Source organism: Squalius cephalus (genome assembly GCF_949319135.1).
Source record: "Squalius cephalus genome assembly, chromosome: 14".
In the NCBI taxonomy this organism is placed as follows: Eukaryota; Metazoa; Chordata; class Actinopteri; order Cypriniformes; family Leuciscidae; genus Squalius; species Squalius cephalus.
The window spans coordinates 2,125,001-2,150,113 of record NC_137135.1 but is presented as its reverse complement, the minus strand read 5'-3'; the positions used below and the strand labels follow the sequence as shown (position 1 = coordinate 2,150,113).

Below are 25,113 nucleotides of genomic sequence, written 5' to 3'. Positions count from 1 at the left end.
CGATATGAATATGACACAGTGGGCAACTGGATAAAGCACAGCATATTTTAAAATGAAGGATTTAAAGTTCTTCAATCGCGATGGGGGGTGGGATGGAGTGAAGTTTTCTTAGGTTTCATGAAAATTGTTCCCTGTAAATAAGCAAATGCTGAAATCTAAAATTACAATAAAATGACTGCACAACAACGTGAAATGCCAAGTGTAATTATTATTATTTAAAAGATCTTGAAGTCAACAACAACAACAACAACATACAATAATAAGAGAAAAAGAGAGCCGCTCAATAGTAAACCATTCATTTTTGTCTCATATTTACCACCAGCTACCAGCCAGCCAAAAGCTTGTGAAATTTGAAAGTAGCTCGGTGGTAAATATGAGACAAAAATGAATGGTTTACTATTGAGCGGCTCTCTTTTTCTCTTATTATTGTATGTTGTTGTTGTAAATGTGGGTGTGATTTTGAGGTGGGTGTATTTGGTGGGAGGTCATTAAGGCATTTATGTTTTATAGCTGGTGGTAAATATGAGACAAAAATGAATGGTAACAACATACAATGAATGGAAACAACATACAATAATAAGAGAAAAAGAGAGCCGCTCAATAGTAAACCATTCATTTTTGTCTCATATTTACCATGAGCTACTTTCAAATTTCACAAGCTTTTGGCTGGCTGGTAGCTGGTGCTAATTCCCATCTGTGCCTAGCTGTGACACTTTGCTCGTTGATGCCCGGAACATGTCCGTTATTTTGGAGCATTTTGCTGCCTCCTCCATTTGAGTCTGACCTTCTCAGCGCCACCTTTCCCTTTTCTTTTTTGTCTTTCCATCATTAGGGGCTGTTCACAGCTGGCCACTTCATGTGAGCTGTCTGATTTATCAAAACGATTCCATTTACACCTGCTCACATAAATGTGTTTTTGCAAAACGGATCTAAATCTGATCTTCAATTCCCACGCTATATGCAGATTTAGCAGAGTTCACGTCACCGAAAGCAACAGATAGCCTTTGAACTGCATTGGTGTTTCTAAGAACTTGCAATGGATAACTATTATCAGACCCTCGCGGCCTCAAAACACTACCGGCCCACTGGGAAAAGTCCCGACTCTCCCGATTGCCACTCCGCCCCTGGCGTTTACTCACTTCAGGACTGACCGTCACTCGCAGTCACACGTTTATCAGGCTACAAACGCACACTTCACAAGATATCACAGCTGGATTCCATTACATCTGCAAGCTTTGTGAAATTAAATGTTCATTAGAGATTCAGAGATGTGTTTAAATGATGTAGATGCGCATTTGCTGAATGTTGACGTAAATGAGAAAGTATTTTAGCCTGATTGTTTGCCTTTTCTGTAACAAATAATATAATTACTTTTTGCGCATACCATTTACTTTCTTTGTTTACCAGTTCTGTCTAACAAAGTATTAGATATGACTGACAGAGATCGTAAACTAATGAAGATGGAGAATGTGAGTGAGCGCTGTGTGATCAGGCGCTGCCGTTCTCTTCTCAGGCGCTGGTGTTCTCAGCGCCGCCCGGCAAAATAAAAGTCCCGCTTCCAACATATCGGCCAATCAGCAAAAAGAAAAAAAATCGGCCATGGCGATATATCGGTCGACCACTAGAAAAACACAACATCAGAAAAGATTTCTCTCACCCGGCTCATGGACGCACTGGGAGGCGCTATAGGAGTCTCCGGACCAGGACTAGCAGGTTTAGGAACGGCTTTTCCCCCACAGCTGTTCCCATGCTCAACTCTACCCCCTAGCAACTCCATTGGAGTCCTCCATTCTACTCCATTGATGGATAGATGCACTTTGATGGACTTTAAAACAGAAACGGCCATTCACTACCATTATACAGTAAAGCTTGGAAGAGCCAGGACATTTTTTAATATAACTCCGATTGTGTTCGTCTGATAGAAGAGTGTCATATACACCTAGGATGACTTGAGGGAGAGTAAATCATGGGCTGATTAAAATGTTTGGGTGAACTATCCCTTTAAAATGAAATGTGTAAGAGAACCGGTGTGTGCGGTTATCATGCGTGTGTGTGTGTGAGTGTGTGTGGGGTCGCGCTCACCCTGCAGTGCCTCTCGGGGTCCAGCGGGCCGGCCGTCTCCTGCAGAAGTGCGTACGCTCGCTGTAGCGCCTGGTACTCGCGGGTCAGCTGACGGAACCGTAGCTCCGCCTCCTCCCGGCAGAAGACCTGCCCGACAACACAAGCTGTCAATCACAGCTGTCAACACATCACATCATTTACCCATCCACTCTTATCAATCAGGATTAAACTAGTTTAGTACTAGTTTAGTAGTTCCTAAACGTCAAAAACACTGCTTCTTTGTTTGTCCGAACCATACATTGTGTATTATTGTGATATCTATATTTGCAGTGCAGGGAGAGTAATAATCTGTGTTTCCATTCACCCACTTTTATGTGCATTTTGGGATATCGCATAATAAAACCTGCTGATTAAAAACAAGTGTCTTTTTAAACATGTATCCGATACGTAGACATAAACTATGATGGAAACGGAATAAATCCCTCAATAACCTCATGTGACTTTGCGTCAGCAGAGGCTGTGATTGGTTGACTGGACTAACCAGTGGACCAATGGCATCGCAGCATCTCTAATGTTGGTTTGGTGTTTCTGAAACGCTGGAGTTGAAGTGTGTTGAATGATTTGGTTTAATTCCCTCAGAAGCGTCACACACACGAGTGTGTTCCCGAACACCAGCATCCGAACGCTAGAGAACATGACAGCGTTTACTGTGTTTCGTCTGACGCTCTGAGACACACTCGTTCATGATGGAGGGAAAACAGCCAGAGTGCAGAAACTTACAGTTTATTACTGATATTCTGCACCAGGAAGTGACGAAGTTGTTCTCTTGAACACGTGGGATGGAAACGCTGCTTTATTCATAATTGTTTTATGCCATATTCCAGTTTTGCACATGGTAAATTTACTTTAAACACAAAATGTTATTTTTAAACAACTCAAGTAAAATTTATTTGTACAAAGCAGCTTTTCAGGAAATCATGATATTAATGTTTATAACCTCATGCCTTAAAGCTGCACGATAATATAGTTTACATTCTGTATCGATACAAACAATCAAACAGTTGAGATTTGATATATAGTAATATTGCTTATGTGAGTGTACTCTATGTTTGTGAGTAAAGTTGCATAATATATATTACAACTTTACATACAGAGCTGTCTGATAATACAGTTTACACAACAATATAACAGTGAGTAAATCTGATTTTGAAGATATTCAGTGAGTGCACTCTTCTTTAATGAGGAGCCGCACTAGAGGAACACACTGTTGAGGGTTATATACAGTTAATGAGCCACTGCTCGTTATCCAGCTCTGCACAACTAATGAACCAGAGTCAACAGCACATCTGACCAATCAACACGCCTGATTCACAGCCATGCTCTGAGGTAAACACACACGCAGAGCTCAGGCTCATCCGCTCAGATGTTCAGGTGTTCTGGGCTGCTGCAAGAGTGTTTCTTACATATGATCTAGGATTTTGTATTCATAAGACACAAAATATTATCATTTTACTATGTACTGCATTATTCCTGTCTGTCGAAAAGTGCAGGGCTTGTTTAAATCACTAATACTGAATATAAACAATAGTAATAGTGATGACTGCATATAAACAACGGGATCTTGAAAGAGTGGCAAAATAATTATTAAATAAATTCTCAGAAAGACTGATCGATAGTACAAGAAAATATGAATTAAGATAGGTGAATATAAGTACACTACTGTTCAAAAGTTTGGGGTCAAGAGATGAAAGACATTAACACTTTTATTCATCAAGAACGCATTAAATTGATCAAAAGTGACAGTAAAGACATTTATAATGTTAAAAAAGATTCTATTTCAAATAAATTCTGTTGGTTTTTTTTACTTTCTGTTCATCAAAGAATCCTGAAAAATAAAATGTATCAGTTTCCACAGAAATCTGAAGCAGCACAACTGTTATAAACACTGATAATAATCATAAATGTTTGTTGATCATCAGATCCTCATATTAGAGTGATTTCTGAAGGATCATGTGACACTGAAGACTGGAGTAATGATGCTGAACATTCAGCTTTGATCACAGGAATAAAGTACACTTTACTATATATTCACATATAGAACAGAATAATATTTCACTGTTTTTACTGTATTTTTGATCAAATAAACGCAGCTTTGCAGAGCAGAAGAGCCTCTCGGACTCAGCTAGTGAAGTAAATCATGACATACGTCCTCGAGGTCCTCCTCGGGTGTAGCAGGGGTGTGATCTGTGTTATATGATGTCAGAGACGACGTCTCAGAGTCGACAGATTCTTCATCAAATCCAAAATATGTCTCCACAACATGCCTCTGAAAGACAGAATACACATGTCTTCATAAATCACTCAATAACTTTCACACGATATGAAGCAGACGAGACGTGGGCTGATGATCTCCTCTCGTCAGCTTCCCTCAGGATTACACCGGTCGTTCCTGCTTGAAGGAATCAAGGTGATAGTGAGCGATACCCACAGACGCTGAAAACCCAGCACGACCCGTTTCTGAACCCACAAAAAAGCCTTTTTTCAAGGATTTCCCATGTTACTCGTGAAATCAGAGGTCCCTCAGATGTGTCTCTTACCATCGTGTTTGTAGGTCATCTCCTGACAGCCGGAGAAGTACAGACACACCAGCGCACACAGACACAGGAACATGGAGAGGTACAGCACCAGCAGAAAGTACTCGCTCATACTGAACGGGTCTAAGAGCACCCCCCGGAAAACACTCGCCCCAGCATCATCTTCCCCAGCAGGTGTGTGTGTGTTTCCTCAGCGTTCTCAGATGTGTGTGTGTTTCCTCAGCGTTCTCAGATGTGTGTGTGTTTCCTCAGCGTTCTCAAGCACAGTCGCAGATGTGTGTGTGTTTCCTCAGCGTTCTCAGATGTGTGTGTGTTTCCTCAGCGATCTCAAGCACAGTCGCAGATGTGTGTGTGTGTTACGCCAGTGTCGGATGAGTTTATAGTCACGTCTGCTGACTCCACCTCCTTAGCAACACTTCTGGAGAACCAACAACTAAACCTGATCACCATCACAACATCAGGTCCGCACGCAAACTTAGCTCGTTATTCATCTCATATATTCAGGACATCCTCAAACCTTCCCAAGATTTCTCTTCTTCTCTTCAAGGTTTTGTCATTTTCAGGACACAATTTTGTACCCAAATTATAGTACGTAAATCCAAAACACACACAAACTCAGGGATAGTGACATCTGCATACACAGACTTTTTAGCTGAGGCTTGTTGATGTGGTTTTTAGTTGTTTGGTTTAGTTGTTGTTGACTGTTGTGACCCTTTAGACAAGAAGAGAAATCTGGAGAATGCCTGAGAAAGAAAAGAGAAAGCAAAGGTCTCGAGAGGCCAATTACTGTGCGACGCTCGTCAGAGGAGAGCGTTGCTTGGAGACAGAGTCCGCACAGAGAAGAGAAGTCACCCGAGCGAAACTTCCACGTGTGGATGGAGAGCAGCTTCTGAGGATGAGCTCACCTTGGGCAACTTGATGTTTTTCCTCCGGTTCTTCTTGTTGATTATCAGCCTGTCCCGTTCCTGAAAGCACATCCAGACATCACATTAAACACACACACACACACACACCTCAGAGTCGTCGCTCAGCGCTAGTTTCATTTCACATTGGATCAGAATGAGTGTCACATTTCAAAAGTTTGGGGTCGGTAAGATGTTCTGTGTTACCAGGCCAGTAGATGGCGATCTCACTTTATAAAGAAACACTATACACACCTATAGACTGAACACGCCACACGCATGACGTCACCGTTTTCACATACTCACGTTTTTGCAGTGTACACAGACAATAACAATATAGTTTTTGAAAACGTATACTTTGAAGCCTGTTTTCAAAAAAACGTTCTCAGGTCCCCAAAACGCCGTTTCCGTTTTTAGTTGAAACCGGTGTTCTCTATATTAATCTGGACACATCATCTGGAAAGCACATCTTGTCCTCTGTTTCTCCGTCGACACAGACTGTGAAAGCGCTGTTGTGGTGCTGTAGTGAGCACTGTGGTATTTGAAATCGATGAGGCACGTTTAGTCATGTGATGTACGGACAGGGTGTCCTAGGTGGTTGTAAGAGTGATGCTATGCAGTTGCTAGAGTGTTCTGAATATTGCAAGGGTGTTGTTATGCAGTTACTAGGGTGTTCTGGGTGGTTGTTAGGTGGTTGCAAGGGTGTTGCTATGCAGTTGGTAGGGTGTTCTGGGTGGTTTCTAGGGTGTTGCTATGTGGTTCCTAGACTATTCTTGTTGCTTGGCTTTTGCTATGGGGGGTTGTCGGGGTGTTCTTTGTCATTGCCAGTGTGTTGCTACGCTTCTGCTTGCTAGGGTGTTCTGTGTGGTTGCTAGGGTGTTTCTATGGTACTGTGGGTGGTTTCTACATGTTTATAAGGTATTGTGGGTGGTTGCTCAAGTGTTATGTAGTTCTGCTGTTTTGGTGTTGCTACACAGTTGTCATGCTATTTTGGGTATTTGTCTATCTATCTATCTATCTATCTATTTATTGCGTGGTTGTTGCCGCTTGGGCATCGCTATGCAGTTGCTAGGGTGTTCTGGGTGGTTGCTAGGTGGTTTCTAGGGTGTTGCTATGCGGTTCTTAGGCTATTCTGGGTGGTTGCGAGGGTGTCGCTATGCAGTTGCTGGGGTGTTCTGTGTGGTTGCAAGGTGATTGATATGGTATTGTGGGTAGTTGCTGCTAAGGTGTTCCTATGCAGTTACTAGGGTGTTCCGGGTGGTTTCTAGGGTGTTGCTATGCAGCTCCTAGGCCATTCTGAGTGGTTGCTAGGGTGTTACTATGCATTTGGTAGGGCGTTTTGCACAACCCACATTTAAAACAATGTGAATTTTGTGATTTTTGCAATTCTTTTTCTAGCCGCTAGTGCAGAACAACACATTTCACCTGTAACTTCACTATGTTTACACCGGCATGTGCTGTTCGCTTTCACAGTGTTGCTACAGTGTTACTTTGGACAATCGAAAGATGACAGAAGATGCGGGCGATTGTGTTTTAGACCAGACGGTGATTGACCTGAGGATCGTGCCAGAAGAGTAGCGTGAGAACTTCATTATATCATCCCAGCGGGCTTTTATTATCTTTTACACACGTGCAGTAAGATGATTTAAGCATCTTCCGATGTTTCAGTGTGGACGAGAAACATATGGAAAACGTTTGGAAATACTAGTGTGGAATGAAACTTATTAGTATAAATGTAGTTTTATGCTCACCAAGACTGCATTTATTTAAAAGACGTTCTGACCCCAAACTCTTGAAGACTGTGTTTCCCCGACACCGCTCTGTCGCTGGGAATACTGTAATATCAGCATGTGTGTAAACAGAAGTCATGAGGGAGGGGAAGAGAGAATCAGGCTGTAATTCATTTCTAATTAGGCTTTGTCTTAATGAAGAAAACAAACTAATTAACAGACACAGCGCTGATTACCAAACACAAGTAATTACAAGGCAAGGCCAATTAGAGAATGAGCACAAACACAGACACGCATTATAAAGCTGAAACCCAGGCCAGGACACAGAATCTGCATGTGGAAATACCGCTCCTGGTCTTAAGGCAGGAACACACTACACGACTCTTACAGTCTGAGCAGATGTTAAAACACTAGGCATCATACACTCGCAGAGTTTGTTACTAGTTCCAGAGGAAAACCTGGGCATCAAACCCTAAACGACTGAGGATCTCAGCACACACTACCAGACTTTCAACAGAACACACTCACGCAGAAACACATGCTCTGTTGCTCGAAGTCGTGTGACTAATGAAAACAATATGTGTTCGAAAATCAGCTTAAAACAACAAACAAGCTAAAAATAAAAATTTTAAAAATTTTTAAATCTGTGAGCATCATTCACTACGCGATTTTCTGTGAACTCTGTCAACTCTAATCTGCGTCCACTTGTCCTGACTGTAAATCCCGTGCAGTGTATTCCAGACTTTACTGAGTGCTTATTATGGAAGTGTTCATTTGCTTAACCATTTCTACTATCTTTGTTAACCAATAGCATCATAGCCTCACTTTCCATTAGCAAATCAAATCATGAGGGATAAAATCTAAATTATTTCACACACAAATGCATTAATATGGAAGGTAAATATGTTGTAAATCAGGTTCGTGTTCACTCCTCTGCTCTCGGTGAACTACTCAAGCATGTCTGGCGTGGGATGATCTCAACATGCGCGCACTGAGACGAACCTGCGTGAGCTCGTCTATGGCGCCGCGCTGCTCGCTGATTTGCAGGCGCAGATACTCGAGCTCCTGTTGCTCGTGGGTCTGACTGAGGTCCGTCAGAGAGGTGTGTCTCTTCAGGACGCCCGGCTGCGGGTTCTGATGAGATTTCTCCTTCTGAGGAAACACAGGGAGAGGGATTTACTCTACAAGATCAGTACAGTACAGTACGGGCTAAACGATGATATTATTCTGAATGCCGTCTCTCTCAGCACACCTGTTCTGCGTTCTCTCTGCTGAGCGTCTTCAGCTTGTCCTCCATGCGCTGTAGAGTCTGCTGCAGCTCTTCATTCTTCTTATGCAAGCGTTTATTCTTCTCCATGAGAGGCTTCATCTCTCCGTCGGTTTCCCGCACTCGTTTCAGCTGTGCGACAGAGAGAGAGAGAGGGGCGGATCTACAGACAGGCCTAACAGAGCACAGGACTTACTGTGGTTTCCATCATCATTAGGAGCCTATCCGAAAGACTTTTCAAACAGATATCAACAACAGTAAAAAGTGTTTTGAGAACAAATAAATATAATTTAAGAACTGTAAAAACATTGTAAAGGTTGTAAGATTATTGGAGTATATTTTACAAGAAAAAACTATTTCAGTCATTTTCCTTCAAAATGTCACGTTTAATTCAATGTGTTAATTGTCATTTCTTTGTAATTATTTGTGAAAATTGTTCCAAAGTAATTCCTACACCATTTTTTTTTTTCAGTGTAGTGAGTGAAAGGTCAGCAGGGGGGAAAAATGCTAAATGCAAAAACTAAAATACGAAGAAGTGTATAATCATTCCTTTTTATCAGCAGATTGAAAATGCTTCCCATATCTTTTGTTGCTGATGTCAAACTCCAAGGGCAAGATTTACTAACAACTTGCTCCAGCACAAACCCTCTTTTGCGGTTAAAAACTACTGTCAGGGTTTACTAAAGACACACAGTGGAAAATCAGCGCTGAAAAGGCATGGACAGGGTTATTTTTGCAGCTGACCTTATTGCATATGCATTTGTAGGAGTTTTCCTTTCAGATGCAAAATTTATGTGAGGAGGAATAATCATGTATTGTTTGTATGATGCTAATTCTATAATAAAAAGAAAGACTGATTAAACTAAATAACAGTCTGTGCTTGCAAAGATAACATGGCTGTTAAAGTTTATGTTCAGTCACTTTGCTTCCACTGTCACACAACAGATGGAGACAAGACGGGTAAGTAACAAACAGATATATTTAATTTGCAGGTATCGAAGAAGCAGCAGGAGAGATGAAGGCGTGAGTATCAAGCAGTCTGATGATTTGGTGAAACTTAGCTTGCAGGTAATAGAGTTCTTGGGCTCTTTACTTGCAGATGCGGCGGATGACAGAAGTGGATATGTACAGGCCCATGGAAGGAGGTTGCAGGAGGTTTAGCGCAAGAGGACAGAAGATGGATGACAGAAGACGAAGAAGACAGGTTGATATCTCAGGTGAGACGAACAGGTAGGGAGTCTGTGAACGTTGGTTGGTAACGACGAGACCAGACAACTGAAGTGTGGATGGAGACTGCTATTTAAAGGGAAGCTGGTGATTAGATGCAGGTGCAGAGAATCAGTCTTCCAGTGACTGTGAACTGAGCGATGCGGTGTGTGTTGAGTGGCTGGTGATATGGCAGATCCTGTGAGAGTGAGAGTGGTCTCAGGGAGTTTTGGGCATACTTGGTCCAGGGGAGCAAACGGCTCCAGCTGTCTTATTGTTGGTGGCAGTAGCACTGCAGGTATCTCCTGATCTCCTGGATCTTACGCTCAGTCTGGCCACTTGTTTGCGGGTGGTATCCTGACAATAGGCTCACGAAGACCCCCAATAACCTGAAGAAGGCTTGCCAGACTCTGTAAATTAATTGGGGGTGTCTATCTGATACCATGTCCTCCGGGAGTCCAAAATGACGGAATACATGCTGGAAAACCAGTTCAGCTGCCTCCAGTGCTGTGGGCAGGCCCTTCAGGGGTATCAGTTTGCAAGCTTTGGAGAACCGGTCAACGAATACACAGGTGTTGTAGTTAGAAGAGGGTAGATCCGTCATAAACTCGATTCCCACATGGGACCAGGGTCTCTGAGGTATAGGTAGTGGGAGCAGCTTTCCCTCCGGGAGCCTTCGTGGTGTGTTGGTTATGGCACAGACTGAGCAGCCCTTCACCTATCGGGAGATGTCCTGGGTCATGGTGGGCCTCCAGTCCATGAGGAACGGATGAAGGGAAGAAGGAACATATATTCGTTCCTCAGGACCTCTCGGTGGAGCAGTTTCAGAATGAGTGGCTTGGGCGATTTGGTCGTCGAGGGCCAATATGATGGGACGCATGATCATGGCTGGAGGGAGGATGGATTCTGGAGGAGATGGATCAGGTTCAGGATTGTGTAACAGGGAAAGAGCATCAGCTTTACGGTTGACGTGGAGGATAAGTGACAATGAAATTGAATCTGGTGAAGAAAAGGGCACATAAGGCTTGTCGAGGGGTAAGTCTCTTGTCATCGCGAAGGTATTCCAGGTTTCGATGATCCATGATGACTTCAAACTAATGATTGGCTCCCTCCAGCAAGTGTCTCCACTCTCCTCGAGAGCTAACTTGATCGGTTATCAATATCATAATTACGCGTCGCCGGGACAGCTTTGTGTAAAGGAAGGCACATGGATGGAGTCATGGAGGATCACCCTGCCGCTGGGAGAGTACAGCTCCTACCCCAGAAGTGGAAGCGTCTACTTCAACGATGAATGGAAGATCAGGGTCGGGATGGACCAGGATAGGAGCTGTGAGGAAGGCTTGTGTGGCTGGCGGGTTCCAGGAGACTTGGGCCAATCTTTCAGTAGAGATGTGAGTGGAGAAGTGATGAGGCTGTCATTGTTGATGAAATGTCAGTAAAAGTTAGCAAATCCAAGGAAGTATTGTAACCTTTTAAATGAAGAAATTAAGGGCCAGTCAAGGATGGTCTCCACCTTCTTCTGGTCCATCTGGATACCATTATGGTCAATGACATACCCCAGTAAGTGGATGGAAGATTTGTGGATCTCACACTTTTCAAGCTTGAGATAAAGATGGTGCTCTCTCAGCTTTTGTAGGACCTGCGTGACGTGTTGGCGATGTAGACGATGGTGAACTGGTGGAGGAACTCCGGGAATACCTCATTTATGTATCCCTCAAACACTGAGGGTGAACTGGACAGTCCATACGGCATCACCAGATATTTGTATGGGCCTGAGGGTGTTACAAAGGCAGTCCATTCATCACCCTCACATATTCGAATGAGGTTGTATGCGCTCCGCAGGTCCAGTTTGGAAAAGATGCGAGCCCCATGTAGCTGTTCTAAGGCGGCGGGTCCCAGAGGATGGGGATAGCGATACTACACCGTTTGGTCGTTGAGGATGCGGTAGTCGATGCACGGCCACAAGCCTCCGTCCTTCTTGCTAACAAAGAAAAAGCTGGAAGCGGCAGCGGGCGTAGATTAGGGTGACCACCCGTCCCGCTTTGCGTTGAACTGCACATCATTTTCACCCCTAGTCCCTCACATCTCATATTGAGAAAAAGTCCCACATTTTCATCAGTCTGTTGATTTTTAATGATCATATTAAGAAAACGTGCAAGCGTTCTTTTGACTTTTTAAGAAAGCATTTTATTTATTCTTGTTGAGGCGTAGTTTTTCACCTTTATTTAACAGCGCTTCGTCAGAAGTACAAACACAACAGCCGTTTCTAAACCCTATCCAATGGTTGAAAGGAAAGGAGTAAACACGGTCACTAGAAGGCTGTGACGGCTGTCAATCAAAATGTGGAGCGGTGATTCGTTCATGTGTTCCTGTCAGAAAACAAATGGATAATTCGGTATATTAACATTTTAATATAACAGAATTGATCAACTTGTGGTTGTTTTAATCCACATCCATTCTAAAAATATAAAAAAATTTGGTTTAATATTAATATTAATTAATATTAAGACTGTCAATGATCTAATTTCATGTTGTTTTATATTTTATTTGTTCATTATTTATTTTGTTGGATTTTAGTTGGACTTATAGTTATAATAGTGATCTGCATGATGCCTCTGGGCTCAGTGATGTTGAATAAAGACGTGTTCTGTTACACTGTGATGTGATGGTGTTTCTGGAAGGGACTGAAGAACAAAGAACTCTTATCAGCTGAAAGGCAGAATACAAATGTTTTTATTGAGTTAGATAAAATTTTTATAACAGTTTCAGGTTATGTTTTAGTGTCGGTAACATGTCCCACACAAACTTAGTAATCGTCCCACATTTGGTTTGTCTGATGGTGGTCCCCCTAGTGTAGATGGTGCGATGATCTGCTGTTATCTACACCTCCATGGCCTCCGGGATGGGCAGCGGGTGGACCTGCGTGGAGCAGCAAGGTGAGCTGATCGCCTGGAGATGTCAAACAGGCAGTCTTGAAGACAGGAATCACCCCACTGAAGGATCTCTCCGGTGTGTGTTGAGACATCCATGGGCGCCCCAGGATGATATCCACCTTCCAGCACCATGAACCGTGGGGAGAAATGACGAATGACACATACTGGATCTGACATTCCAGATAGACTGTGCCCACTCCAGCTCTTGTCCACAGAGCAAGGAGATCATGAAAGCTCATTTTGAGCGATCAGTGATGAATGATTGAGGTTGCATCTCAAAGTAGAGCGAACACTGATGTAGGAACCCGCTGCAGTCCTCCGCCTCGCCGGTGTGTGTGGCTGGACAGGCCATGGGACCGGCAGAGGCAGTCAGTGAAGAAGACTGAGGAACAGCATGAACGATCTCAGCGAATGGATCTGGCTTCAGCGTCACGCTGCGTCTTCACTCTGGTCTGGATGCGGTGTGTGTTGAGTGGCTGGAGATGTGGCAGATCCTGTGACATCCACATTGCTTGAAAGGTGAGATATTTGTTTTTTTATTATAGAAAATCATTATAGGATAGAAAATGTCCTGAGAGAAGTATAAACTGTACTTTGTACAGTATAAAAACCATTACTTCTATGGAGAATCCTCACAAAGAGACATATACCGGTATATTATAAGTAGTAAGATAGGTGAAAATAGGTGCAGGAATCTATGGTAGCTTGTTTTCGACATAGTCGAAAATATGTTTATCTCACAATTACATTTTTTCTTTGTTCACAATTGCAAGTTATTAATTCTGAAAAAAATCTGAATTGTGGAAAAGTCGAAATTACCTTTTAGATTTTTTATTCAGAGTTGGAAACAAGCTTCAGGAATTAGATCCTATTAGATAAACTGTTAAATATTTGCACAAGGTTTTAGCTCAAACTTGTTGTGTGTGTGTGTGTGTGTGTGTGTGTGTGTGTGTGTGTGTGTGTGTGAGTGAGTGAGTGAGTGAGTGAGTGAGTGAGTGAGTGTGTGTGTGTGTGTGTGTGTGTGTGTGTGTGTGTGTGTGTGTGTGTGTGTGTGAGTGAATGTGTGTGTGTGTGTGTGTGTATGTGTGCCCTTGTTTATATTACATTGTGGGGACCAAATGTCCCCATAAGAATAGTAAAACCTGAGATCACCTACATTGTGGGGTCCAGCCAGCGGTCCCCACTTTTCAAAAGGCTTATAAATCACACAGGATGAGTTGTTTTGAGAAAGTAAAAATGCAGAATGTTTCCTGTGATGGGCAGGTTTAGGGGCAGGGGCAGTGTGTGTGTGTGTGTGTGTGTGTGTGTGTGTGTGTGTGTGTGTGTGATGGGTAGGGTTAGGGGCAGGGGCAGGGGCAGTGTAAGGGGATAGAATGTACAGTTTGTACGGTATATAAACCATTACGTCTATGGAGAGTCCCCACAAAGATAGTGAACCAGACATGTGTGTGTGTGTGTGTGTGTGTGTGTGTGTGTGTGTACCAGCTCGTTCCTCTCGTCTGACAGCAGTGTGTTCCTGTCCTCCAGCTTCCTGATGACGGCCTGCAGCTCCGCGATCTTCAGCTGAAACCGGCGGACGTCTCTCTCTTCCACTTCCTATGAACGGAGAAACATGCTTTATTGTGTGATGGTGTGTAGGAAAAGGTCTCTGACACGTTACTCGTGTTCATGTTCCCGTTTCTGATCCCAGAACACACCTGGTTGATGGCGGAGTCCGTGTTTTCCCCGAGGCAGGGCACCAGCTCTCTCTTCGGACTCCCATGATGCCGCTCTGCCTCCACTCTCTGCAGCAGCAGCCGCTGAGTCTGCCCCGCCTGCACGCCCAGCTCTCTCTCCAGCGACTGCACCACGCGGTCCCTGCTCTTCAGCTCCTCCATCTCACACACACACACACACACACACTTCAGTACAAAATAAAAACAGCCAAGGCACAGTATAAAACTGGTCCAACATGCCAGTTAGTAACTGACTGAAATGGAAATATTAAGAAATGTTTTGCTTTGGGTAAAAAAAAAACATTTCTCATGTATAAAAAAATTGTTTGTCAAAATGGAAAAAGGCTTTTGAATACAACAGCAGTTTGCTGATGAAAGCACTAGCAAGCCTCATTCAGTTGCATTAGTATTAGGTTCCTCTCTCTCTGGTCTTGGTGTGTGGTCAGACAGGCTGGTTTCTGAGTGTATGGAGGATGTGACTGTCGTTAAGAAACAACCCAAACCCTGGTTCACCAGAGAGGTGCAAACGCTCCTGAAAGCACGTAATGCTGCATTCAAGTCTGGGGACAAAGAAGCTCTGAGACTTGCAGGAACCAGTCTGAATCGGGGTGTGAGAGCAGCAGAGCGTGTGTATGGACAGAAGATTCAGAGTTAATTCTCTGACTAGATCCTCTGCTCCGTTTCACAAACGCCCCTTCCGGCGGGTCTAACAGCAAGACTATCGCACTGGTGTTAGAATCTGTTTCAGGCAGAAGTTAAACAGAGCATCGAGGTCATTACTAGTGATGCACTGATTTAGAAACTTTGGCCATACACTATTGTTCAAAAGTTTGGTGTCAGTAAGATTTAAATAAATAAACAAATTACTACTTCTATTCAGCAAGGACACACTAAATTGATCAAAAGTGACAGTAATTTGTAATGTTACAAAATATTTCTATTTCAAATAATTTTTCAAGCTCTTTTCAACTTTCTGTTCATCAGAGAATCCTGGAGAATAAAATGTGTCACAGTTTCCACAAAAATATGAACTGTTTTCAACACTGATAATAATCATAAATGTTTCTTGATCATCAAATCATCATATTAGAGTGATTTCTGAAGGATCATGTGACACTGAAGACTGGAGTAATGATGCTGAACATTCAGCTTTGATCACAGGAATACATTACACTTTACTATATATTCACATAGAGAACAGAATAATATTTCACTGTTTTTACTGTATTTCTGATCAAATGCAGCCTTGATGAGCAGAAGAGACTTCTTTCAGAAATATATATATATATCAGTATCTGTTAAATAATACTGTATATTCAAAGATAAGCTTTTGGTTTGGCCAATACATGGTGCATACCAATAACACATTTATAATACAACTTTATTAATGGCAACCAGATCTACATCTCTCTTTATCCTCTGATGTCTGGCCAAGGCCTTTTTTATAAGGTTGCTAATATCAAATTGGTGCAAAAAACTAAAAACATCTATTTGCTGTCCTTTACTGTTCACGAGAAGCACTGAGACATATAATGATCAGTGTAAAAAATGAGATATAAGGAAAGCCCATTTTGAGGGATTGTATACTTTAACAAGGCTTAAAGTTCAGCTTAGCTGATGTTTAAAAGGTGACGTCATTTAAAGGTAGGGTAGGTAGGATTTTTATAAAAAACTTGTTTTCAAATTTGTTTAAACTGTCTTTATATACCAATACATAATTAAAATGTAAGTGCTCTGAAAAAGAGAGTATAAAAATCGAGTGACTGTAGACCTTTTAATCTGCAATAAACACAGCTCATTATTTCCATTCGGGACGAAACAATTGATTGGTTTGGGCGACTGTCACTCACTCTCGCAACCATGGCAACCACCCCTGTTGCTAGATCTGCCCATATGCGCGCGCACCCGTTTGATTTGAGAGGCGCGGAACCTACGAAGAGTAAAATTACGGCAGAGAAAGAGCAATCAAAATTCAAAGCACCTGCATATTCAGTCAGCGAAGGCAAACAAGGCAAAAACTACTTCCTCGGACCCTGCCCGCACTCTTGAACGACCTCCTCTGCTTCGCCCTCGACCCCGGAGTGGACCTGTCCTCGAACCGACGAAGCGGTACTTGTCTCCGGAGTTTAACGTTAGTCCTCATTAGAGTCAACAATGTTTTCATCATGGAAACTCTTACATGCAAAACACCGTATATGTTATGAATCTTACACGAAATTCACCTTCATCACAGTGTAACTGATGGTAATGGAAAAACGTGTATCAATGCAACCTGTTTTTAGCTTTGCCTTATAAATATAGCTCGTTACCTATAAATATAGCTTGTTACCTATAAATATAGCTTGTTACGAATCAAACAAAATATATTTTAAACTTTACCAGTATCGATATGCTAGCTTGATAGTGAGTACTAAAAGAAATCTTATTTGTTTATATTTATAGTGATAAAGTTAGGTATTTTATTACATGTGATTCTGACATGATGTCACTGCATGCACTGCGCTCCTGCCTCTCCACTCGTCTCAGGTAAATAATGCGTCCTCCAGCTCAGCGGTCGGAGTCGCGCGTTCATGTGTTTTGGGGGCGTGGCTTTGGAAGGAGCCCAGAAGGGAGGGGGTGGAGTGAATGGAAATAATGAGCTGTGTTTACAACAGTCGTGAGAGGTCTACAGACACTCGTACTCAGACATTTTTATACTCTCTTTTTCAGAGTACTTACATTTTAATTATGTATTGGTATATAAAGACAGTTTAAACAAATTTGGAATGTTTTTGTTTTAGAAAATCCTACCTACCCTACCTTTAATGGTGTTCTTGAATGTTTTCTTCTGTTCAAGCTTAATATGTAGATAAGTTTTAATGATGGTGAGAGGCTGGACGAGACAATCTGTTTGTCTGGTCAAATGGCAGAAGGGAAACCTGTTTGAATTTATTTTGTTTTGAAAAATAAATTATTTTGAATTTATTCATTTATTATTATTATATCATCATTTATTTTCAAAATTATTTTTTAAGAGTTATAACCATTTAAACTAAATTGTTACACCTTTCACTTTCAGGTCAGTTGTAAGTGTGGCATTACACATGAAATTATGCTAATTTATTTATTCATTTATTTTTTACATCTATGAGTTAGATTTGTCTCAAAAAATACTTTGTAAAATACTATATTTAGCCTCTTTCCTGAATCTCTCACACACTTTCAGGACTGAATTCTGTTGGTAAATTTGAATAAGACACTATAAACAGAAAAAATAATTAATTGACATAACAAATAAACTACATCTAATTAACAACAGGCCAAGGTTGTGTAGAGCAAAAGGTCAAAGGCCAATAGTCTAAATGTGAGAGGTGTTTAAAGAGCAGTGCACACGTCCCTCTGCTGCCACCTAGTGATGAGCACTGCACACTAACACTGGTGATCAACTTTTACTCCTCAAAGTGAAAGCATGTTAATGTAAAATTATTATATTTTGTTTAAAAACATTCAGGTTGTTTATGTTGTTTTATTAGAAAAAGAATATGTAGTTTTTCTTGCATCACAGTGTTTGCCATAGTTCTTGTAAAAATTGAAATTGCAAAGAATTTCTCTTTTTTTATATAATAAAAAGGGGTGTAAATGTATAACAGTAAAACACTGACATTTTTGCAAATTCACTCATTAATGAGAAGTTACTCCTCTGACCCAGTCTGTTGTGAGTGGTCTACTCTGCTCTGATTGGTCAGATGACCCAGTCTGTTGTGAGTGGTCTACTCTGCTCTGATTGGTCAGATGACTCAGTCTGTTGTGAGTGGTCTACTCTGCTCTGATTGGTCAGATGGCTCAGTCTGTTGTGATTGGTCTACTCTGCTCTGATTGGTCAGATGACCCAGTCTGTTGTGATTGGCCTACTCTGCTCTGATTGGTCAATGACTCAGTCTGTTGTGATTGGTCTACTCTGCTCTGATTGGTCAGATGACCCAGTCTGTTGTGATTGGCCTACTCTGCTCTGATTGGTCAATGACTCAGTCTGTTGTGATTGGTCTACTCTGCTCTGATTGGTCAGATGACCCAGTCTGTTGTGATTGGTCTACTCTGCTCTGATTGGTCAGATGACCCAGTCTGTTGTGATTGGTCTACTCTGCTCTGATTGGTCAGATGACCCAGTCTGTTGTGATTGGTCTACTCTGCTCTGATTGGTCAATGACTCAGTCTGTTGTGATTGGTCTACTCTGCTCTGATTGGTCAGATGACCCAGTCTGTTGTGATTGGCCTACTCTGCTCTGATTGGTCAATGACTCAGTCTGTTGTGATTGGTCTACTCTGCTCTGATTGGTCAGATGACCCAGTCTGTTGTGATTGGCCTACTCTGCTCTGATTGGTCAATGACTCAGTCTGTTGTGATTGGTCTACTCTGCTCTGATTGGTCAGATGACCCAGTCTGTTGTGATTGGTCTACTCTGCTCTGATTGGTCAGATGACCCAGTCTGTTGTGATTGGTCTACTCTGCTCTGATTGGTCAGATGACCCAGTCTGTTGTGATTGGTCTACTCTGCTCTGATTGGTCAGATGACCCAGTCTGTTGTGATTGGTCTACTCTGCTCTGATTGGTCAGATGACCCAGTCTGTTGTGATTGGCCTACTCTGCTCTGATTGGTCAATGACTCAGTCTGCTGTGATTGGTCTACTCTGCTCTGATTGGTCAGATGACCCAGTCTGTTGTGATTGGTCTACTCTGCTCTGATTGGTCATATGACCCAGTCTGTTGTGATTGGTCTACTCTGCTCTGATTGGTCAGATGACCCAGTCTGTTGTGATTGGTCTACTCTGCTCTGATTGGTCAATGACTCAGTCTGTTGTGATTGGTCTACTCTGCTCTGATTGGTCAGATGACCCAGTCTGTTGTGATTGGCCTACTCTGCTCTGATTGGTCAATGACTCAGTCTGTTGTGATTGGTCTACTCTGCTCTGATTGGTCAGATGACCCAGTCTGTTGTGATTGGCCTACTCTGCTCTGATTGGTCAGATGACTCAGTCTGTTGTGATTGGTCTACTCTGCTCTGATTGGTCAGATGACCCAGTCTGTTGTGATTGGTCTACTCTGCTCTGATTGGTCAGATGACCCAGTCTGTTGTGATTGGTCTACTCTGCTCTGATTGGTCAGATGACCCAGTCTGTTGTGATTGGTCTACTCTGCTCTGATTGGTCAGATGACCCAGTCTGTTGTGATTGGCCTACTCTGCTCTGATTGGTCAATGACTCAGTCTGCTGTGATTGGTCTACTCTGCTCTGATTGGTCAGATGACCCAGTCTGTTGTGATTGGTCTACTCTGCTCTGATTGGTCATATGACCCAGTCTGTTGTGATTGGTCTACTCTGCTCTGATTGGTCAGATGACCCAGTCTGTTGTGATTGGTCTACTCTGCTCTGATTGGTCAATGACTCAGTCTGTTGTGATTGGTCTACTCTGCTCTGATTGGTCAGATGACCCAGTCTGTTGTGATTGGTCTACTCTGCTCTGATTGGTCAGATGGCCCAGTCTGTTGTGATTGGTCTACTCTGCTCTGATTGGTCAGATGACCCAGTCTGTTGTGATTGGTCTACCCTGCTCTGATTGGTCAGATGACCCAGTCTGTTGTGATTGGCCTACTCTGCTCTGATTGGTCAATGACTCAGTCTGCTGTGATTGGTCTACTCTGCTCTGATTGGTCAGATGTCTCAGTCTGCTGTGATTGGTCTACTCTGCTCTGATTGGTCAGATGTTCCAGTCTGTTGTGATTGGTCTACTCTGCTCTGATTGGTCAGATGGCCCAGTCTGTTGTGATTGGTCTACTCTGCTCTGATTGGTCAGATGACCCAGTCTGTTGTGATTGGTCTACTCTGCTCTGATTGGTCAGATGACCCAGTCTGTTGTGATTGGTCTACTCTGCTCTGATTGGTCAGATGACCCAGTCTGTTGTGAGTGGTCTACTCTGCTCTGATTGGTCAGATGACCCAGTCTGTTGTGATTGGTCTACTCTGCTCTGATTGGTCAGATGTGATTGGTCTACTCTGCTCTGATTGGTCAGATGACCCAGTCTGTTGTGAGTGGTCTACTCTGCTCTGATTGGTCAGATGACCCAGTCTGTTGTGATTGGCCTACTCTGCTCTGATTGGTCAGATGACCCAGTCTGTTGTGATTGGTCTACTCTGCTCTGATTGGTCAGATGTGATTGGTCTACTCTGCTCTGATTGGTCAGATGACCCAGTCTGTTGTGAGTGGTCTACTCTGCTCTGATTGGTCAGATGACCCAGTCTGTTGTGATTGGTCTACTCTGCTCTGATTGGTCAGATGTGATTGGTCTACTCTGCTCTGATTGGTCAGATGACCCAGTCTGTTGTGATTGGTCTACTCTGCTCTGATTGGTCAGATGGCCCAGTCTGTTGTTACTGGTCTACTCTGCTCTGATTGGTCAGATGACCCAGTCTGTTGTGATTGGTCTACTCTGCTCTGATTGGTCAGATGACCCAGTCTGTTGTTACTGGTCTACTCTGCTCTGATTGGTCAGATGACCCAGTCTGTTGTGATTGGTCTACTCTGCTCTGATTGGTCAGATGACCCAGTCTGTTGTGATTGGTCTACTCTGCTCTGATTGGTCAGATGACCCAGTCTGTTGTGATTGGCCTACTCTGCTCTGATTGGTCAATGACTCAGTCTGTTGTGATTGGTCTACTCTGCTCCGATTGGTCAGATGACCCAGTCTGTTGTGATTGGTCTACTCTGCTCTCATTGGTCAATGACTCAGTCTGTTGTGATTGGTCTACTCTGCTCTGATTGGTCAGATCACCCAGTCTGTTGTGATTGGTCTACTCTGCTCTGATTGGTTAGATGACCCAGTCTGTTGTGATTGGTCTACTCTGCTCTGATTGGTCAGATGACCCAGTCTGTTGTGATTGGTCTACTTGTGATTGGGGAGACAATACCTTTATTTATGATGCACTTTGATCTTTAAAACTTTGCAGACATTTTACATTCACAAAAAGCTCTATTACACACTGCATGAAAGGGAATTTCTAAAAAAGCCTAATAGGTTATGACTGTTTTATAAGTTCACGTTCAACATTCGTGTCTGCGGTTTTCTAATAGAGTATGAGCGTGAACTAACTTTCCTGCATCTTACCAGTCTCCGTATCTCCCTCTCGCTCTCGCGTTTGATCCTCTGGATCTCCTCCTGATGGGCCTGATGGGCGACTCTGAGATCGGCTGCTCGGGCCCGGTCCGCCTGCAGGGCGTTAGCGAGCGCCTCCTCCGCCTGCCTCCGCGAGGTCTTAGCCTCCTGCAGCTCCTGCGCGAGTCTGAGCTTCTCCGCCTCGTAGCTCCTGCGCGCCTCCTCGCGCGCCTCCTCCTTCAGGGCGCTGCGCAGCTCGCTGCTGGCCCCGTCCCGCAACACACACACCAGCGCCTGCAGCCGGGCCAGCTCGGTGTCTCGGAGCCGGGCCCCCCGGGCCAGCTCCGCCTCGTGCTGCCGGGACAGGCTCTCGCGCGCCGACGCCACCTCGCGCTGCTTCTCCTCGTGGAGCTTCACGCGCAGGTCGGTGAGCGCGACCGAGTGCTTGTGCTGCTCCGTCTCCCGCTGGGCCCGTAACTCCTGCAGGCGCTCCCGTAACTTACACACCTACACAACAACAACAGGTCCACATCAGCACTTCATATCACGCTGCTCACAAGGGAATCTCCATCACTTCTTCAAGTCTGTGATAAGGATTTTAAATAGATTTTTTAAATCGAGCATTTTATGGAGATGTATGGGGTAGATTTCCATTTGTATGTCAGATACCAATCTTTGAATTAAACAATTATAATTAAACTTGAAAAGTCCCTTATTCGTTTTAATACATTTTTTATTTTCTTGTTTATTTTCAAGTTGTTTTTTTCTAATCCATTTTATGTTCTTAAATGATTTTTCTTTAAATTAACTCTCTTTAAACCATTGTGTGAGAAGTGTGTTGTAGAGATAAACTCGCCTTGTCTAGAGTAGGGCATTATTAGAAAAAACTAAAAATATATTCTCTATAAAAATGTCCATAGTTCTCTTAGTTATTATTTATGTATTTATTTTGCACTGGTTAGTGGTTTTCCTGTAGTGGACCGCTAATCTGCTAAACATCTCCTAGTTTCACATTGACAGTCTGTCTCAGAACATTTTAAAACTAACTAACAGACACCCAGTACATACACAAACATCTGTTCAAACCACACACGTCAAGGCATATGTAAAACACTCAAGTCACATGACATAACCTTCAGTGTTTCCAAACAAGTTGTATAACCCCATGTATAACTAAACATGTACTTAGCTAAGACAACCCTGAGATATGTATCTTATCCGAGGTCAAACTGTGAGGCGTGATGTTTTCGGGCTGAATGTGTCTCAGTGACACTGTTTTAGTCTTACGTTGGCTTACATTGAAACTATTTCAGTATTTGGCACATATTCTCCGGTCTTTGTTTCCAGCATTCGCAAAATGTCTTCATATTCCATCAATATTGTATAACCTTCAGGGTTTTATAATGGTTTAGAGAGAGGGATGATGAGCTGGAAGGAATGAAACGAACCAAACTGTGTGAAACCATTGTTTCTGAGACTGATTTGGCCAGTTCCAGAGACATGTTTGCATCATTTGATTATGTAAAATAAATCCCTCTAATATCCATAAACTGCCACATTTGTCCTGGCGCTGTGACAGCGTTCAGGGTGTGGAGCTTCCTCTGGCACATGCTGGATTTATGATTCATCATAAACAGGCAAACAGAACTGAAGCAGACAACTACTATTATTATTTTTAATATCTGAATCTGTTTAGTTGTTTGTAGCACAAAGAATGCATGCAAATCTGATTTAAACCACATTCATAAATGGCTATTTCTATGTCATTACGCTATTTCTATGTCATTACGCTATTTCTACGTCATTACGCTATTTCTACATCATTACGCTATTTCTACATCATTACGCTATTTCTACGTCATTACGCTATTTCTACGTCATTACGCTATTTCTACGTCATTACGCTATTTCTACGTCATTACGTTATTTCTACGTCATTACGCTATTTCTACATCATTACGCTATTTCTACGTCATTACGCTATTTCTAAGTCATTACGCTATTTCTACGTCATTACGCTATTTCTACATCATTACGCTATTTCTACGTCATTACGCTATTTCTACGTCATTACGCTATTTCTACGCCATTACGCTATTTCTACGTCATTACGCTATTTCTACATCATTACGCTATTTCTACATCATTACGCTATTTCTACGTCATTACGCTATTTCTACATCATTACGCTATTTCTACGTCATTACGCTATTTCTACGTCATTACGCTATTTGTACATCATTACGCTATTTCTACGTCATTACGCTATTTCTACGTCATCACGCTATTTCTACGTCATTACGCTATTTCTATGTCATTACGCTATTTCTACGTCATTACGTTATTTCTACGTCATTACGCTATTTCTACATCATTACGCTATTTCTACATTACGCTATTTCTACATCATTGCGCTATTTCTACATTACGCTATTTCTACATTACGCTATTTCTACATTACGCTATTTCTACATCATTACGCTATTTCTACATTACGCTATTTCTACATCATTACGCTATACGTCATTACGCTATTTCTACGTCATTACGCTATTTCTACGTCATTACGCTATTTCTACGTCATCACGCTATTTCTACGTCATTACGCTATTTCTACATCATTACGCTATTTCTACGTCATTACGCTATTTCTACGTCATTACGCTATTTCTACGTCATTATGCTATTTCTACGTCATTACGCTATTTCTACGTCATTACGTTATTTCTACGTCATTACGATATTTCTACATCATTACGCTATTTCTACGTCATTACGCTATTTCTACGTCATTACGCTATTTCTAAGTCATTACGCTATTTCTACGTCATTACGCTATTTCTACATCATTACGCTATTTCTACGTCATTACGCTATTTCTACGTCATTACGCTATTTCTACGTCATTACGCTATTTCTACGTCATTACGCTATTTCTACATCATTACGCTATTTCTACGTCATTACGCTATTTGTACATCATTACGCTATTTCTACGTCATTACGCTATTTCTACGTCATTACGCTATTTGTACATCATTACGCTATTTCTACGTCATCACGCTATTTCTACGTCATCACGCTATTTCTACGTCATTACGCTATTTCTACGTCATTACGCTATTTCTACGTCATTACGTTATTTCTACGTCATTACGCTATTTCTACATCATTACGCTATTTCTACATTACGCTATTTCTACATCATTGCGCTATTTCTACATTACGCTATTTCTACATCATTACGCTATTTCTACATTACGCTATTTCTACATCATTACGCTATTTCTACATTACGCTATTTCTACATCATTACGCTATTTCTACATCATTACGCTATACGTCATTACGCTATTTCTACGTCATTACGCTATTTCTACGTCATTACGCTATTTCTACGTCATCACGCTATTTCTACGTCATTACGCTATTTCTACGTCATTACGCCATCACGCTATTTCTACGTCATTACGCTATTTCTACGTCATCACGCTATTTCTACGTCATTACGCTATTTCTACGTCATTACGCTATTTCTACGTCATTACGCTATTTCTACGTCATCACGCTATTTCTAC

At 42.3% G+C, this 25,113-nt stretch overlaps 1 protein-coding gene across 3 annotated transcripts in view; it reads right to left on the bottom strand.

Moving 5' to 3' along the window:
* The window catches only part of jakmip1 (janus kinase and microtubule interacting protein 1), a 57,463-nt gene that overhangs the window by 16,995 nt on the left and 15,355 nt on the right, over positions 1-25,113 (bottom strand). For all 3 annotated transcript variants that reach the window (XM_079893408.1, XM_079893410.1, XM_079893409.1), the window contains exons 3-10: positions 21,548-22,042; positions 14,391-14,570; positions 14,176-14,289; positions 8,540-8,686; positions 8,290-8,439; positions 5,561-5,620; positions 4,268-4,387; positions 2,083-2,208 (exon numbers count right to left, since the gene is read on the bottom strand). In XM_079893408.1, coding sequence (XP_079749534.1) covers positions 2,083-2,208; positions 4,268-4,387; positions 5,561-5,620; positions 8,290-8,439; positions 8,540-8,686; positions 14,176-14,289; positions 14,391-14,570; positions 21,548-22,042 — 1,392 coding nt within the window. The remainder of the gene's footprint in view (positions 1-2,082; positions 2,209-4,267; positions 4,388-5,560; positions 5,621-8,289; positions 8,440-8,539; positions 8,687-14,175; positions 14,290-14,390; positions 14,571-21,547; positions 22,043-25,113) is intronic.